This window comes from Teleopsis dalmanni, chromosome 1 (assembly GCF_002237135.1).
Source record: "Teleopsis dalmanni isolate 2A chromosome 1, ASM223713v2, whole genome shotgun sequence".
In the NCBI taxonomy this organism is placed as follows: Eukaryota; Metazoa; Arthropoda; class Insecta; order Diptera; family Diopsidae; genus Teleopsis; species Teleopsis dalmanni.
This window is the reverse complement of record NC_051846.1, coordinates 224,526,385-224,541,247: the sequence shown is the minus strand read 5'-3', so window position 1 is coordinate 224,541,247 and position 14,863 is coordinate 224,526,385. Positions and strand designations below refer to the sequence as shown.

The window sequence follows — 14,863 nt, the reverse complement described above, 5'->3', positions numbered from 1 at the left end:
TAACTATTGACTTGATACTCTGGATTAGCGGAACTCGAAAAAGTTGATTTGTCCTATCAACTAGGTTATCTGACATACTACCTTGAGTTTATCTCAAGAGGAACAATATCGGTTTTGCTTGGAAACTGATTATAACTGAAGTCATATATAATACTTATTCTTATACATATAATATTATATTACTATATATAGTAATATATATAGTTTTTATAACCCCGGCTTTGATCTGAGCCTGGATATTATATTACATTATATTATACATTATTATATTATTATTATATTAATATTATATTACTATATATAGTAATATATATAGTTTTTATAACCCCGGCTTTGATCTGAGCCTGGAGCAGAATCTGTCACTGTTTAATATAGGAAACTCTTAAACGTCAAGAAAGGGTGTTCGTCATAGCAACTTCGGTAAGGAGCTAAAACTGTTAACAGATTATGGCAGATTGATAAGTTTAACGACGAATTTATCTGAAGAAAAGCATTATCGGCACTGCTTAGAAGCAGATGTAAACTATAAGCACATTCTTTGCAACACCTCCACTCTGATCTATGCCAGAAGGAGAATATTAAATGGAAATTATTTATATAAAAAATAAAATCGCAGATGAAAGATATCAGGATCATTATAGTCAAATATTCCTATTTGATATCAGGAAATCCTCAACACAAAAAATTTGGTTCATCCTAACAACTACGCTAAGCTGTTCCATCTCTGACGCGTTTGCCATGGCCTCCGTTGTTATATAAACGAATTAGGCATATTTAAAAAGAGAAAAATATTCTTCTTTAGTTTTTATCTGGAAAACAAATCAGAACTATAATCACATTCTTTCTAACATACTAGATTTGATTCAGGTTAAGAAAATAATAAGTCCAATATTAATAATTCATCGACAAGGAAGTTTTATTCGAAGGACTATGCATATTTTGTTCGATTAAAGTTGACTACTAGCACTAAAGATCTAACATTGTCGCTGTCTTCCGCTTCACTGAAAGGCTATACCCATTTAGTTTCCAATCGCATAACGCAATAACTTGACATTCCGATGGAGCCGCTAAATACAAATCCATTTTATTCTTAAAATTTAATGCATTGGATTGAATGTATCAAGCTTGCAGAAAATTATAAAGATATTAATGAGTTTTATTTAAAAGTTTGTTTTTTTGTTAATCAGCCTACCCACTTATAGAATGTGTTGGCTTAATTATTAATAAAGTCAAGAACCCTGACATTTTGTTGAAAACTATTTGATTTTGATTATAAAATTCACGTTTTATTTAAATTTTTGATTTCTTCAGTTTTTTTATTTTTTTAAGAAAATTATGTGTATAGTGTATATTTTATATAATACAAAAGAAAAAGGAATATATACATGTTCCAAGTACTTTCCTTAAGCACCACGTCCAGCAAGCAACCTTTTAATTTGAAGGTTCAATATATAAACTAATATTTAAACGAGAAATCGTATTACTAACAATAATAATATGAAATACTTTACTATCATACATTTTAAAAATATATCAATAATATTTACTACATTGACTTTACAATATTGAAACTTTCTTGTATTATTTAATACATATTTTAACCATGCAAAATATAATTATTTTTTGGAAGATAACTAAACCGATCAACTTACAAATAAAAATATTAGTGCTACAGTAATGCACAATAGATTATAACTATTTAGAAATCCTAAAGCCGCATTTCTATATTGAGTATAATCCAAAGTGGAATTAGCATGGACAATCCAAGCATAATAATTCGATATGTTTGTAAAAATGGTGGGATACCCGTCATTTTTGTTACAAATTGCATTCCAATTAGTTATACCGACTAATGTGCCATTACAAACTAATGGTGCTCCAATGTCAGCTTGACAAGTAGCACCCGGTCCATACAAGCTCTCAGCACAAAAAGTATTTGCAGTACTATTTGCATAATATGTGGAACAGATGGCATTATTTTCCAAACGCATTTTAGTCACTGCCAACATTGATGAAAGTGTGGTTATATTCTATAATAACATGTATTAAAAGTTAATAAATTAATAACAAAATATATAAAGATATTAACATACATTCGTTGATCTAGTCCAAGTTGTTAGGTTGCACTTTGTGCCGGTTTTTTGTTCCACTTTACTAAATTGTATAGGCATGATGACTGTGCTCTCTTTCGGTATATCTCCATTTATGAAAAGCAGCGCCAATTCGAAACCCGGGGTTGCGACAACCTTCATTACATCGTAACTTTGTGTGTGCATAGTTTTATCGTATAAATAAGATGAACCCATCACGATGAGAAGTTCCTTGCCAAGGTAATAATCACGGGGTGTCACATTTGGTCTAAAATTAATTTTTATGTTAGTAAAATTTATTGATCTTAAGTATTAAATCAAAAAAGTGTTTGTTTTACTTAACCACACATTGTCCAGATGTTATTATCACCCGCTGTGATATAATAGCTCCACCGCAAAGTTGACCATTCCCAAAGGACTTTTCCTCCAAAGCTTTGAGACGTATGGAAACCTGCCATGGTGCATTTGCTATTGATATTGGATCACCATTGTTGACTTTTTCTTTTATAATGAAATTTCCGTGTGTATTATCTGGGAATGAAGTCATTTTTAATGAGTTTTTAAATGTTTAGAGTTTTTAAAAGTCTTAACCCACTTGTATTTGCAGAAATTAAATATATATTGAGTTGACATAAATATATTAAAAATAATTTATGAAATAATTTTAGCATTTTTCCACTTTCTTGTATTACAGTTTCACACTAAATGAAAAACATTCGAACTATCACAAAATTTTTATCTTATCAGAGGCTGACTTATAGTTTTATTAAGCATTCTTCATTAAATAAACAAAAACTTAATTCCACATAATATCAATATCGTATTAATATTGAATTAATCAAACTACAATAAAATATCTAAACGAAAATATTTACGAAGTATTTGAAAAGTGTATTAAGGTCGGTTCTAAACCTATTTGTATGGAAATACCATAGTGTTTGTTTATAAAACTTTCTTACACATTTTTTCGCAAAAGAATAACGGACCTTTCCTACTACCTCATTGCCTTTCACCTCATTACCTTACATTAATGCACAAAAAATATATAATTAAATAAAAGAGAAGTTTCAGATACTATTCTTCATAATTATTTTTGCAATACTAAATAAAGTAGCACTTATTTACTACCTTTATTGCCGGCTCTTTATTATCTTATCAAACCTCTTTTTGATATCTTAAGTTTAAGTTTTTTAAAACTTAAGTCCCTCGTGCTCATGCTCTTATTCTGATAAACGCATAAGCGTTCCATTGTGACGCCATAGCTATGACCTCATAATTTGTTTAAATAGTTCACATTTCAGCATTTATTAATTAAATTAAAATATATATATATATATAATATATATAGATAATATATATAGTTTTTTCTATACATATTTAAGCATAGGAAGACATTTGGGTTTCTCTGATTATTGGTACCACCACCGAATTGTAATTGCAAAGAAAACAATCTGTCCAAAACTATTTAAATTCTAAATGCATTGGACATCCAAAAATTAAGTTGTCCAAGATGGTTGTAATTAGAAATTGGCATTTGTTAATCTAAGATGATGATGATGATCTCTAAGCATTCAAAAAAATTGTCGCATAGTCACTCTGTCTAATACTATAGTGACTGCAAATAAAAATATATTATAGATTATTGCGACCAGCAGTGAATTTTAATTGCAAAGAAATTATTCTGTCCAAAATGCTTTGGACACCTGGACAAGCCGAAATTAAGTTGTTCAAAATGGTTATAATTAAAAATTAGCAGTCGATTCGATTTCCATTTAAGATGAAGATGATGGAACATGGAAATAGGGATCCTGAAAACTGACACCCAAATATTTAATTGTAGCTTAATTAGTCTATTTCAGATGATGGTGACCGCAAATAGAAATTGGTTATCGATACATCGATGTCAAAGTATTCAAAATAATTGTCACATAATCAATTTGTATAAAATAATAGTGAGTGAAAAGAATTTGGATGCCAAAATTTAGACGTCCAAGTAATTAAAGTAATTTTTAAAAAATTTATAAATAGATGTCCCTAAGCCACCTAGAAATGAATCTAAAACTGATTTCAATTAAAAATTGTCTTCAAACACTGAAACACCTATCTTTCGAGAATAGTTGTGACATGAAATAAGCTTTCAATAAGGGGAACACAATCCGGTAATATTTAGATATGAATCTTTATAAACGATTTAATAGAGAATTCTTATACTTAGAAGCTTCGGTTGTGCTCTATGGAAATTTTTTACTATTCTAGATTGTAGCGACTATACTTTATTAATGCGGCCAGATGCTTTGCTAATTAAATTTTGAAAATTCAATAAATACTTCTCTGAGAATACCATCAGGAGTAAAACATCTTGTAATATCAGTTAAAATACATTTTCCATTAACCTAGGTTGAGATTGCTTCTATATTTATTTGTCAAGCTGTACGATTTCTAATTTATTATCATATAATAATTTAATGGTCAGTAAACGTTCTATGTTAAGGTTTTAAGGTCACACTAGCCACAACTGTCATTGTTTTTCAACATTTTTGTAGAGTTCAAGAGTTTGAAGAATTTGTAGAATTTAATTTTAAATAAAACAATACAGCATACTGAAACGGTACAGTTCAATGGGTGAGCTCGGTATATATACATATATGTTACATATCAAAATCGCCAATCAGAAAAATTATGTAGATGTCTTTATATAAGAATCGGAGTTTGATTTAATTTAAGATTAACTTTTGCTTTGAGCTGTTACGATACAACAGATCCATACATTATTATTGGCCAAAGCTTAATTCTTTCTGTACATTTTCTGTTCTTCGATTTTCGTACCATATATGCTACTGCATGAGACTTTTGGCCATTATTATTGATTTGTATACTCACATTCTTTTCTTGGAAAAACCATAACTTGATACCATATATTTCACATCTACGTCTATTAAATTTATTTTCACCATGCATAAGGTTATTCTGTGTACTTAACAAATTTATTAATTGCTAAATCCTGACAATTTATTAAATTTTATATTTGAAAAGAATTATAAATAATACTCTTAATTATATTTGTTCATATAAATAATTTTAATACTTCTTTTAATATCTTAGCATTCTCTTTACAATAATAAATATATATGTATAATCTTCATATCAGATCTAAACACATATTACATATGATAACATTCCATAAGCTTTAAAAATATCTATTAGTTCTAGCTTTATAGAATTACATTAAAGAAGAATAAAAAAATAGAGCTCAGATACATAAAAATTTTTGTTTGTTGCCATATACTTGTGCTGCCACCACCATGATCATCATTTATAACACCACCAGGAGTGCTCAATTCATCTCTTTTAGTAGTACCTTCATCATGTGGTTTATTTGTAGTGAACACTGTAACTGTGGAAGCAGTTGTAGCAGTCGTGCTGGTAGAACTAACTGTAGTAGAAACCGTTGTGGTGGGATCTGCTGGAGTTGTTGGATCTGTAGTTGTCGGATCTGTAGTTGTCGGGTCTACAGTTGTCGAGTTTTTAGTAATTGGGTCGCTTATAGTAGAAGTTGTTTCTATTGTTGTGGAGTCTGTTGTACTATCAGTTGGAGTAACAGTTGTAGTAATTGGAATAGTAACAGTAGAAGTTGTGGTAGGAGTTGTAGTAGGAGTTGTGGTAGGAGTTGTGAGAGGAGTTTGTAATATAAGGTTGTGGTAGGAGTTGTAGTAGGAGTTGTAGTAGAAGTTGTAGTTGAAGTTGTGATAGGAGTTGTAGTAGGAGTTGTAGTAGAAGTTGTAGTTGAAGTTGTTGTAGTAGTTGTTAATAATTGTGCAATGCCTGCTTCAATCCATTCTTGGTAATAAGAAACGTTTGTAAAAACACCAGGAAATGGTCCGACCAGATTACATCCATTACCCCACGACACTATGCCAGCTAATTGATTATTACAAATTAAGGGTGCTCCAGCGTAACCTTGACAAGAATTGACATTGCCATATAAGTTGTAGCCAGCACAAAGCATAGAGCTTGGCAAAGTGCTAAAATACTGTACTTTCGAAAAACTATATGAGCAAACGGAATTGCTAAGTACAGGAAGACTTGTTGAGACAGGGTTATAAATACCTGAGCTCTGTAAAGAACAATATTAAATAAAATAATTTTTAATAGAATATTGTAACAAACAATAAATATTTAAAAAAACATACACTTGAGATCGTATAACCAGTAGCTGTGCATTGTGTGTAATCTGCTATAGATAAGGTATTTAATGGAATAGCTTTAGCTGTTGACCAACTCGTTGGAATGCTACCGCTCAGTAATAGTAACCCAATATCATTAAGCAATGATGTAACATTAAATGCTTCATGTGGTAATATTTTTAAGACATTGTATTGCAACATTTGTGAAGAAATTGAATTTGCAAATCCCACAACAACCGAATACCAACTTGGTGGACGATAAATTGCAGGCATTGAAGTGCTACTACAGGTTTTTAAAAAATGTATTTTCATTAATAATAAACATTTCTATATAATAATTTTATGCAACTTACTTAGAAAGGCAACTAGCTCCTGATATAACAATACGCTGTGAGATAATTGTACCTACACAAGAATATCCTTTTCCATATCCCAGCTGCTGCTCAGAGGATTTAATATTTATTGATGCCAAAAATGAAGTGCTACTAGCTGCTAATACTTTGGGCTCAATGTCGATTGCTTCTAGGAAAAATTGATTTATTTATTTGTATAATTAATAGTATTACATTTTACAATATATAATTATGTTGTACTATAAAAAACATCTAAATTATGATATTACTACATTATATATCTATATTATATATTTATATTATACATATTATATATAGGTATGATATTACTACCTATGTATATATATGTATAGGTATTCCTATAGGACACACGACCTATTCTCATTTACAAGTATATATAATTACAAAAAGTTGATTCTAGATATTATACTTATAATAAATATATTATAAACTATAAATAATATATAATAAATAAATATAAATAATAAAAAATATGTAGCATCGTCTGAGTCTGAGTTCATCGATTTCTCACAAATTTAATAAAATAATAGTTTTTAAATAGCAATAAAACTTTAAACTTCTTCAGAAAATCTATGGCAGCAGCATATCCTTTGAGAATTGAATGCAAACAATTTATATAGAAAAAATAATACTAGAACAATCTAATTACTTTTGTAAAATATATATAAGAGATAAAAAAACCCACAGAATACTACAAGAAAAAATTGTTCTTAGTATGACAATGTCGGCCTAATAATGGGTATAAAACCATCTTAAATTAAAGCTCAAATCAAGGATAAAACCACATATATCAAAGAATATATGGTAATTAAAGGAAATTTTTTAATTTAAAGTTTTCTTTAAAGTTTTTCGTTATATTTTTATTAAATTTTAATCAATTACATTACAAACATTTATTGAATAATAATGTTTTATTATAACATATTATACTTCAAACACTCCAGTGACTATTTCATTTTTAGGAAAGGTATACGTCCAATAGTATAATTTATCTCCTCTGTTCAACTGAGCATGAGTATTCCTATATACCCACAAACCCCCTTTGCTTTCAAGTATATCACCATACCAAGTACCTCTTTCCAAATATTTTATTGGGCTGTTCAGTTTTCCATGGAATGCAAAAAATGATACTTCTGGATTTTCGGGTATCCATACTACAAAGCCTTTTGGATCCAAACGTTTAAACGAAATTTGTTTTGTTTGATCTGAACTAGTTAAGACAATTATTGATGTAATGTATACCAATAGGTATACAGATTTTAATTTAAAATGCATCTTCACTCGACAAAACTAGAAACTGATTTCTATTTTCTAAAGTAAAATCTAGTGCATTTATATACTTTTTTTAAACTGAAAATATGCAACAAAATTGATAAGAAATTTATTACAATTTTTCTCAACTATTTCGTAAGTTTTGGATTAGCTGAATCAGTTTATATGAGAACATAATTTTAAAATTTCATAATCACCGCTTTTAATAATAACAAGATTATTTTTAAATAATATTGTAAATATTTACATTTTAGTATATTACGATAACCCTTTTAATGATAAACTTTGTTATTGCTAAAAATTTTATACCCTTCACACTATTTTCACAAGGCACGAGTTCAATACGAATTGAAACTTGCAGTCTCAAAAAATTATTTACGAATAATTAAATACAAGAAGACCACTAATTATGGGTATTTGGTAATACTCAAAACAGCTGTATAGTCAGCCAAAAATTCAATTAATTAAAATATTATAAAAATAAATTTTGTTGTTGTAGTTCACTACCATCCAAAACCTTTCTACCAAAACGATTAACCTAAGCGGAGTTTTAATGATGAGAAACTTATAATATCCGAGATTAAAACACCCAAATGAAGGTAATCAGTCTTAAAATACGATACTAAACTTAATACATAGCCAAGTAAATCTTGAAATTGAACTTATAGACTAACCGTTAACGTCACACTCTATTGTAACTCTTGAGAAAAATGATTTATATCGCAGTAATGTGGATATATATGGAGTTGGTTGGTTGGATTAGCTATTGGATAACTTCCGTGTACCTCCGAGGATCTAATTTTATTATAGGTGGACCATGTTAACCTGGAAGTTGCACATGATTTAAGTGTTTTCCTTCTGTTATTGACAAGTTAAGGAAAGTAGAGATAAGTACTTCTCTTGATATGTATAAGAGATAAAAATACCCACAGAAATCATGAAATGTCCACCAGCGGACAGATAAACTGGGAAAATAACACATGTATTGTGTCTTAACTGTATACTACAAGAAAAATATGTCCTTAGTATGACAATGTCGGGCTAATAATGGGTATAAAACCATCTTCAATTAAAGCTCAAATCAAGGATAAAACCACATATATCAAAGAATATATGGTAATTAATTAATAAAGAAAATATTTTAATTTAAAGTTTTCATTAAAGTTTTTCATTATATTTTTATTAAATTTTGCTCAATTACATTACAAACATTTATTGAATAATAATGTTTTATTATAACATATTATACATCAAACACTCCAGTGACTATTTCATTTTTAGGAAAGGTATACGTCCTATAGTATAATTTATCTCCTGTGTTCAACTGAGCATCAGTATTCTTATACACCCACAAACCCAGTATGCTTTCACGTATTTTATCATTCCAAGTACCACTTTCCGAATCTCTCAATGGGATGTTCAGTTTTCCATGGAATGTAAAAAATGATATATCTGGACTATCAGGTATCCATACTACAAAGCCTTTTGGATCCAAACGTTGAAACGAAATTTGGTTTGTTTGATTTGATTTAGTTAAGACAATTATTGATGTAATGGTTACCAATAGGTACACAGATTTTAATTTAAAATGCATCTTCACTCGACAAAACTAGAAACTAATTTCTATATTCTAAAGTAAAATCTAGTGCATTTATATACTTTTTTAAACTGAAAATATGCAACAAAATTGATAAGAAATTTATTACAATTTTTCTCAGCTGAATCAGTTTATATGAGAACATAATTTTAAAATTTCGTAATCAGCGCTTTTAATAATAATAAGATTATTTTTAAATAATATTGTTAATATTAACATTTTAGTATATTATGATGACCCTTTTAATGAGAAACTTTGTTAATGTTAAACATGTTATACCCTTCACACTGTTTTGACAAGGCACGAGTTCAATACGAATTGAGACTTGCAGTCTCAAAAAATTATTTAGGAATGATAAAATACAAGAAATAATTCCAAAACCACTGATGACGGATTTTTGACAATACTCGTAATAGCTGTATAGTCAGCCAAAAATTCAATTAATTAAAATAATATAAAAATTAATTTTGTTGTTGTAGTTCACTACTATTCAAAACCTTTCTACCAAAACGATTAACCTAAGCGGATTTTTATTGATGAGAAAGTTATAATATCCGAGATTAAAGCACCCAAATGAAGGTAATCAGTCTTAAAATACGATACTAAGCTTAATACATAGCCAAGTAAATCTTGAAATTGAACTTATCGACTAACCGTTAACGTCACACTCTATTGTAACTCTTGAGAAAAATGATTTATATCGCAGTAATGTGGACACATATGGAGTTGGTTGGTTGGTTGATTGGTTTAGCAGACCATTAGATGACTTCCGTGTACCTCTGAGGATCTAATTATATTATAGGTGGACCATGTTAACCTGGAAGTTGCACATGACTTAAGTGTTTTCCTTCTGTTATTGACAAGTTAAGGAAAGTAGAGATAAGTACTTCTCTTGATTGCCTCTAGGGTAATATAAACATGTACCGCCAGGGACACATCCAGAGTAGCACCAGAGCGGGCTAAACTGCCAGCTTTCTCGTTCCCTTCTAGTAGAATCAATATTAATAATATGATATGCAATGTTCAAAGAGAGTTAAATTCAATCATAAATCAAAAGAAAAAGAATAAATGAGAATATCTCTGTAGGGGAATTAAATCTTTGAGAAAGCCAAAGCTAAACATTGACTTGTTAGTCTTTGATTTAAAAAGTTGATGCAACAATTTCAGTGTATATGTTTTATGTTCATTAGAATATACAACAACAACTAAAGTATTGTTAAAAAAAAACAAACTGAGTTACATACAAATTTTGATTAAAATTTTTATTTATAGCTTAAAAATTTCACTGGAATGACATTAGTCATTTATAGGAATTATAGCAATATTACAGAAATCACAGCTATAATACGTGCGTAGCAATAATTTTGAAATTAGAAGTGACGTTGAAGTGTAAAAATTATTTATATAAGTGAATTCGAAAATACTACTATATATCAAAAAATTAAATATTATCTATAATATGTAAATTCTAACTAACACAAATTTATTATCAACTTTGGCCGTTCGAAAAGAAAAATTATTGCGTCGAAATAATTGTGTCTTTAACTATCAGACTATTAAATTCTTAATTAATGTTAGTTTGACTGATTGTTATAAATGTTTTTAAATTAAATACTAATTAGTTAAAGCAATTTACTTTTAATAACTTTTTTTTTAATAAATTGATCCAATTAAATAAAAGCAGAAGTACTCTGACAAAGTATTCAAACTTTTAGTTGACAGGAATAAATTTAAACTAATCTTTGTAAATTTAATATAAGTTCCCTTAAAATTAATACATATATAATAAATAAATAATTGTTTAAATATTTGTACTTAAACATATTTCCACATAGAATGAGATATAATATCAATTTATATGTATAATAAAATAGATAATATTAAATCATAAATAATATCTGTAACAATTAAATGTCATTCTATTTGACAAAAGTTCTTATTGACCAAGTTTTTCTTATTACACAACGGCCTTTAAGCTTTTTACCTTACCGCCGGGATTAAATATTGACAAGTAAATATTTTTTAACGCTTCAACGAAAAACAAATAAAATGAAAGCAAAAATATCTTAAAGTCCAAAATTTATTTTTTTTTAATTAATATAAAAATAGATAGTAGTTACCAATAAAAAAAGTACAAAACGAGAAATTTATCATATATTAACGATAACAACTAAGACATCAATTACTCATACGCCCGGGTGTATGAGAAATATTAAATTAGTAGCTGAAAAGGAAATAATAAAAACCTAATGCTTTGGGTTGAAGTTCAATTTTAAGTAAATCAAATTATTTATTATAATTATTATGCATAATGTATTTTTATATTACTTCAAAAAAATGCATAATTTATAATAGTGAAATTAGTAATGTAAAACAATGAATTGACAAATTTTCTCAATCAATTTTTTTTCGCTATTTTGAAGGCATTTTACATATTAGACAAATTTAGTGATAATTTAGTCATTATTTTAGAAACGAATAAAAGACATTTGAGGCATATTTAATGCGCAATAATAGTTTTTGTGGGAAGTTGTGAAATATGAGATAATGGTAATAGTCCACCCATACCGAAAAATTAATTATCCCTTTTAACCAGTAATACGTAGAGAAGTTGTATAAATGAATGTTAAGGATGTAATTAGTATGCAATATAAAACCGTCCTATACAAACGTTTAGGTCTAACAAAATAGATTTCACTATGGAAGATAAGGAATTAAAAAACTTGCCAAACACGGCAATACTCGTAAATGGCACAAAATTAATCTCCTTTATAAACCTCAAGGATAACTTTATGACAAGTAGAGTTAAATTGACTGACAGAAAAGGCATTGAAAATTACATGACCCAGTTTTTCATCGATAAGCCACAGAAGTTCCACAATTATGAAACTACCCAACAAATAGCAAAAGGAAATAAATTAAAAAGACAAATGTATGGTAAACTATAATAAAGTTATTTTTTTCTTAATTTATTAATTTTAGTTTCTATTATAATAATTTTTAATAATAATTAATTTTTTTAATTTGTTATCTTAATATTCAATAAAGAGAATTTTTATTTCAAAATGTATCAAAAACCATAGAATAGTTTTAAGATCAACCAATATATAAAAGTTATATATCGAGATATATATAGGGATATAGTGACAATAAACATATAAGAAATCATAGAACCTAAATTTATTGAATGCAGAGAAATAAAAGTATTCAAACAAAATCGTGGATTACATCTTCGAGCCAATCCAAAGTAAGGAAATGTTGGATGGGTTCCATTTTTTTTTTGTCATTCGCTTCTTTTTTTTCTACACTGTGTTTTACCATACAATATCTATAGATATTGCATTTTCTTAATTTGGATTTTTCATAGGTGTTTTTTATGCTTCGATAGTCTTTGAACACCTTTCTGGAAGTTTATAGTTAAGTTCATTATGTCATTTATATAATACAATTCTGTTGCTATTGTAAACGACAAATATCTCGAATTGAAAGGTATTGTAGTAATTTGATAATTTCAATGTTTTTTTTACACTCTAATCCGACTAAGGGTCGCAGTGTACTTTCAGGTCGCAGTGTTGTTTAAGTGGATAAGAAATTTAAAACTTTTGTGTTAAATATCACAAATTAACTAATTTTGGACTAATCTGAATGAACTAATCTGAATTAACCGCGAGTCAATAAAATATTATCGTTATAGATGTAGTATCTCTCAATAAATTTCAAATTGTTTAACAGAAACTTTACAGAATGAATATAAACAAACTTGATTCTACATTGACTGCCAACAGACATAGTTTTTTCCATTATGCATTTTTGAAGGTATTGTTACCGGTCTTTCCAAAGCACATAAAATATTTTACCGGCACTACGATTTTAGTTCACAAATACTACTTTAATCGGCTTTTAGTTTCAACAGGACTATTTTGCAAGTTAAAGGTATTCACAGAGGAATCAATGGGTTTTTAAAACAATATTGGATGACAATAATAACTTATGAAAAGAATAGTGTGATTTAGCGTAATGCTCTAAATTTTTGTAAAAGTGTATTCATTTAATTTTAAACTACCGAGTTAAAAATGATGGTGCGTTGGAAGGAAATATTCACTTCATTAATTAGAGATATAATCTTATACAATAGGAAAAAATTGTGAGAAATTCGATCTCTAGGATGCAATTTTTAAGATATTTTTGCAACGGTTTTAAATTTTTGGTCGTCTATACCATAAAATTATTTATTGATTAAAAATAAATTAAAAATAAAAATAATTGCAGAACTCTTAAATCACGTAATTAACCGCCGGTAAAACATTTTTTTGTATAATGTATCGTATATAGATGTATGATATATACAAATTACAAACATATTTAAATGTGATTTGTTTAATATATTTAAAATAATATGTAAAAATTAGTTCTCTTATCATTATTACCCGGGATGAGTCACAAAATACCACATATACTCTTTTTCTTAGTATTTTATATTAAAAATGAAAAAAAATAATTTTCACTTTAATCGATTTTTAATTTTTTTTTATTTTGTATTTTATATTTTTTATATTTTTTGATTCCATATTTATTTTAGATTATGAAATAGTACTGAAATATTTGTAATACATTAGAATATACATTAGAACACAAGTTAAAGGATTTTATTTGATGGAAACACTTGCTATGCGTACTCCCAGTAGAGATATCTGAAGGATCAGCGGCTCGAAACCGAGTTGTTAAACCAATTAAGTGAGTAAATGACATTTAATATAATTAAGTAATTATAACAAAAACTCATCTATATGATTATTTAAACAGTTTTATATATTTTAAAATATTTTTAAAATCAGTAAATGTTTTTGTAACTTACTAGCATCACATTTTGTTAATAATATATATATTAAAAATATAAAACTTAAATAAATTTTCTTCGGCATTTCGATAATTATTTTAATACAATAGTTCTAAAATTGTTAATTAACTTTTATTTTCATAGAAGTACAACAAATTAATTTAAACCATTTTATGCTCTTTACAACCGTTTAGTTTAAAGTTTAATATCGCACTGAATATATTAATTAGCAAATATTTTAAATAATATGTAAATTTATTTTATGGTTTTTTCAGTTAATTATATTCTTTTATCGAAACTAATTATCAATGCCTTAACAGATAATTTTCTTAATAATTAAGCCAAAAATAAAAAAAATTATAGAAAAATAAAAAATATTAATAATAATTTCATGCAATTACTTAAACGATATCAAATGGCAATAGAAGAGGTACTGATACCCTATGTTATGAGTTATCTATTAAATGTCACACGTCCATTAAGAAAACATGAAAGCTGTCATATCCTAG

At 27.7% G+C, this 14,863-nt stretch overlaps 2 protein-coding genes across 2 annotated transcripts; both read right to left on the bottom strand.

Moving 5' to 3' along the window:
• Nucleotides 1-1,640: 1,640 nt before the first annotated feature.
• Nucleotides 1,641-2,715, bottom strand: LOC119667847 (cationic trypsin-3-like). Its single transcript, XM_038077186.1, has 4 exons — nucleotides 2,686-2,715; nucleotides 2,429-2,621; nucleotides 2,094-2,358; nucleotides 1,641-2,030 (listed from the first exon to the last, which is right to left on the bottom strand). Exons 3-4 carry the CDS (start codon nucleotides 2,304-2,306, stop codon nucleotides 1,644-1,646), a joined length of 600 nt encoding a protein of 199 aa, XP_037933114.1. The 5' UTR covers nucleotides 2,307-2,358; nucleotides 2,429-2,621; nucleotides 2,686-2,715; the 3' UTR covers nucleotides 1,641-1,643.
• A 2,489-nt stretch (nucleotides 2,716-5,204) lies between these two features.
• On the bottom strand, nucleotides 5,205-14,403 carry LOC119667518 (putative GPI-anchored protein pfl2). Its single transcript, XM_038076820.1, has 5 exons — nucleotides 14,373-14,403; nucleotides 6,628-6,796; nucleotides 6,281-6,557; nucleotides 5,791-6,204; nucleotides 5,205-5,758 (listed from the first exon to the last, which is right to left on the bottom strand). Exons 3-5 carry the CDS (start codon nucleotides 6,545-6,547, stop codon nucleotides 5,303-5,305), a joined length of 1,137 nt encoding a protein of 378 aa, XP_037932748.1. The 5' UTR covers nucleotides 6,548-6,557; nucleotides 6,628-6,796; nucleotides 14,373-14,403; the 3' UTR covers nucleotides 5,205-5,302.
• Between the last annotated feature and the right edge of the window lie 460 nt (nucleotides 14,404-14,863).

Bases quoted from the DNA above. Each gene is read 5' to 3' on its own strand.
- LOC119667518 (XM_038076820.1), bottom strand. From the start codon at position 6,547: ATGCCTGCAATTTATCGTCCACCAAGTTGGTATTCGGTTGTTGTGGGA. The intron at 6,205-6,280 runs GTATGTTTTTTT...TGTTCTTTACAG, and splicing joins CTGGTTATACGATCTCAAGT to AGCTCAGGTATTTATAACCC. The intron at 5,759-5,790 runs ACCACAACCTTA...ACTCCTCTCACA, and splicing joins CAACTCCTACTACAACTCCT to ACTCCTACCACAACTCCTAC.
- LOC119667847 (XM_038077186.1), bottom strand. From the start codon at position 2,306: ATGGGTTCATCTTATTTATACGATAAAACTATGCACACACAAAGTTAC. The intron at 2,031-2,093 runs GTATGTTAATAT...ATGTTATTATAG, and splicing joins CTTGGACTAGATCAACGAAT to AATATAACCACACTTTCATC.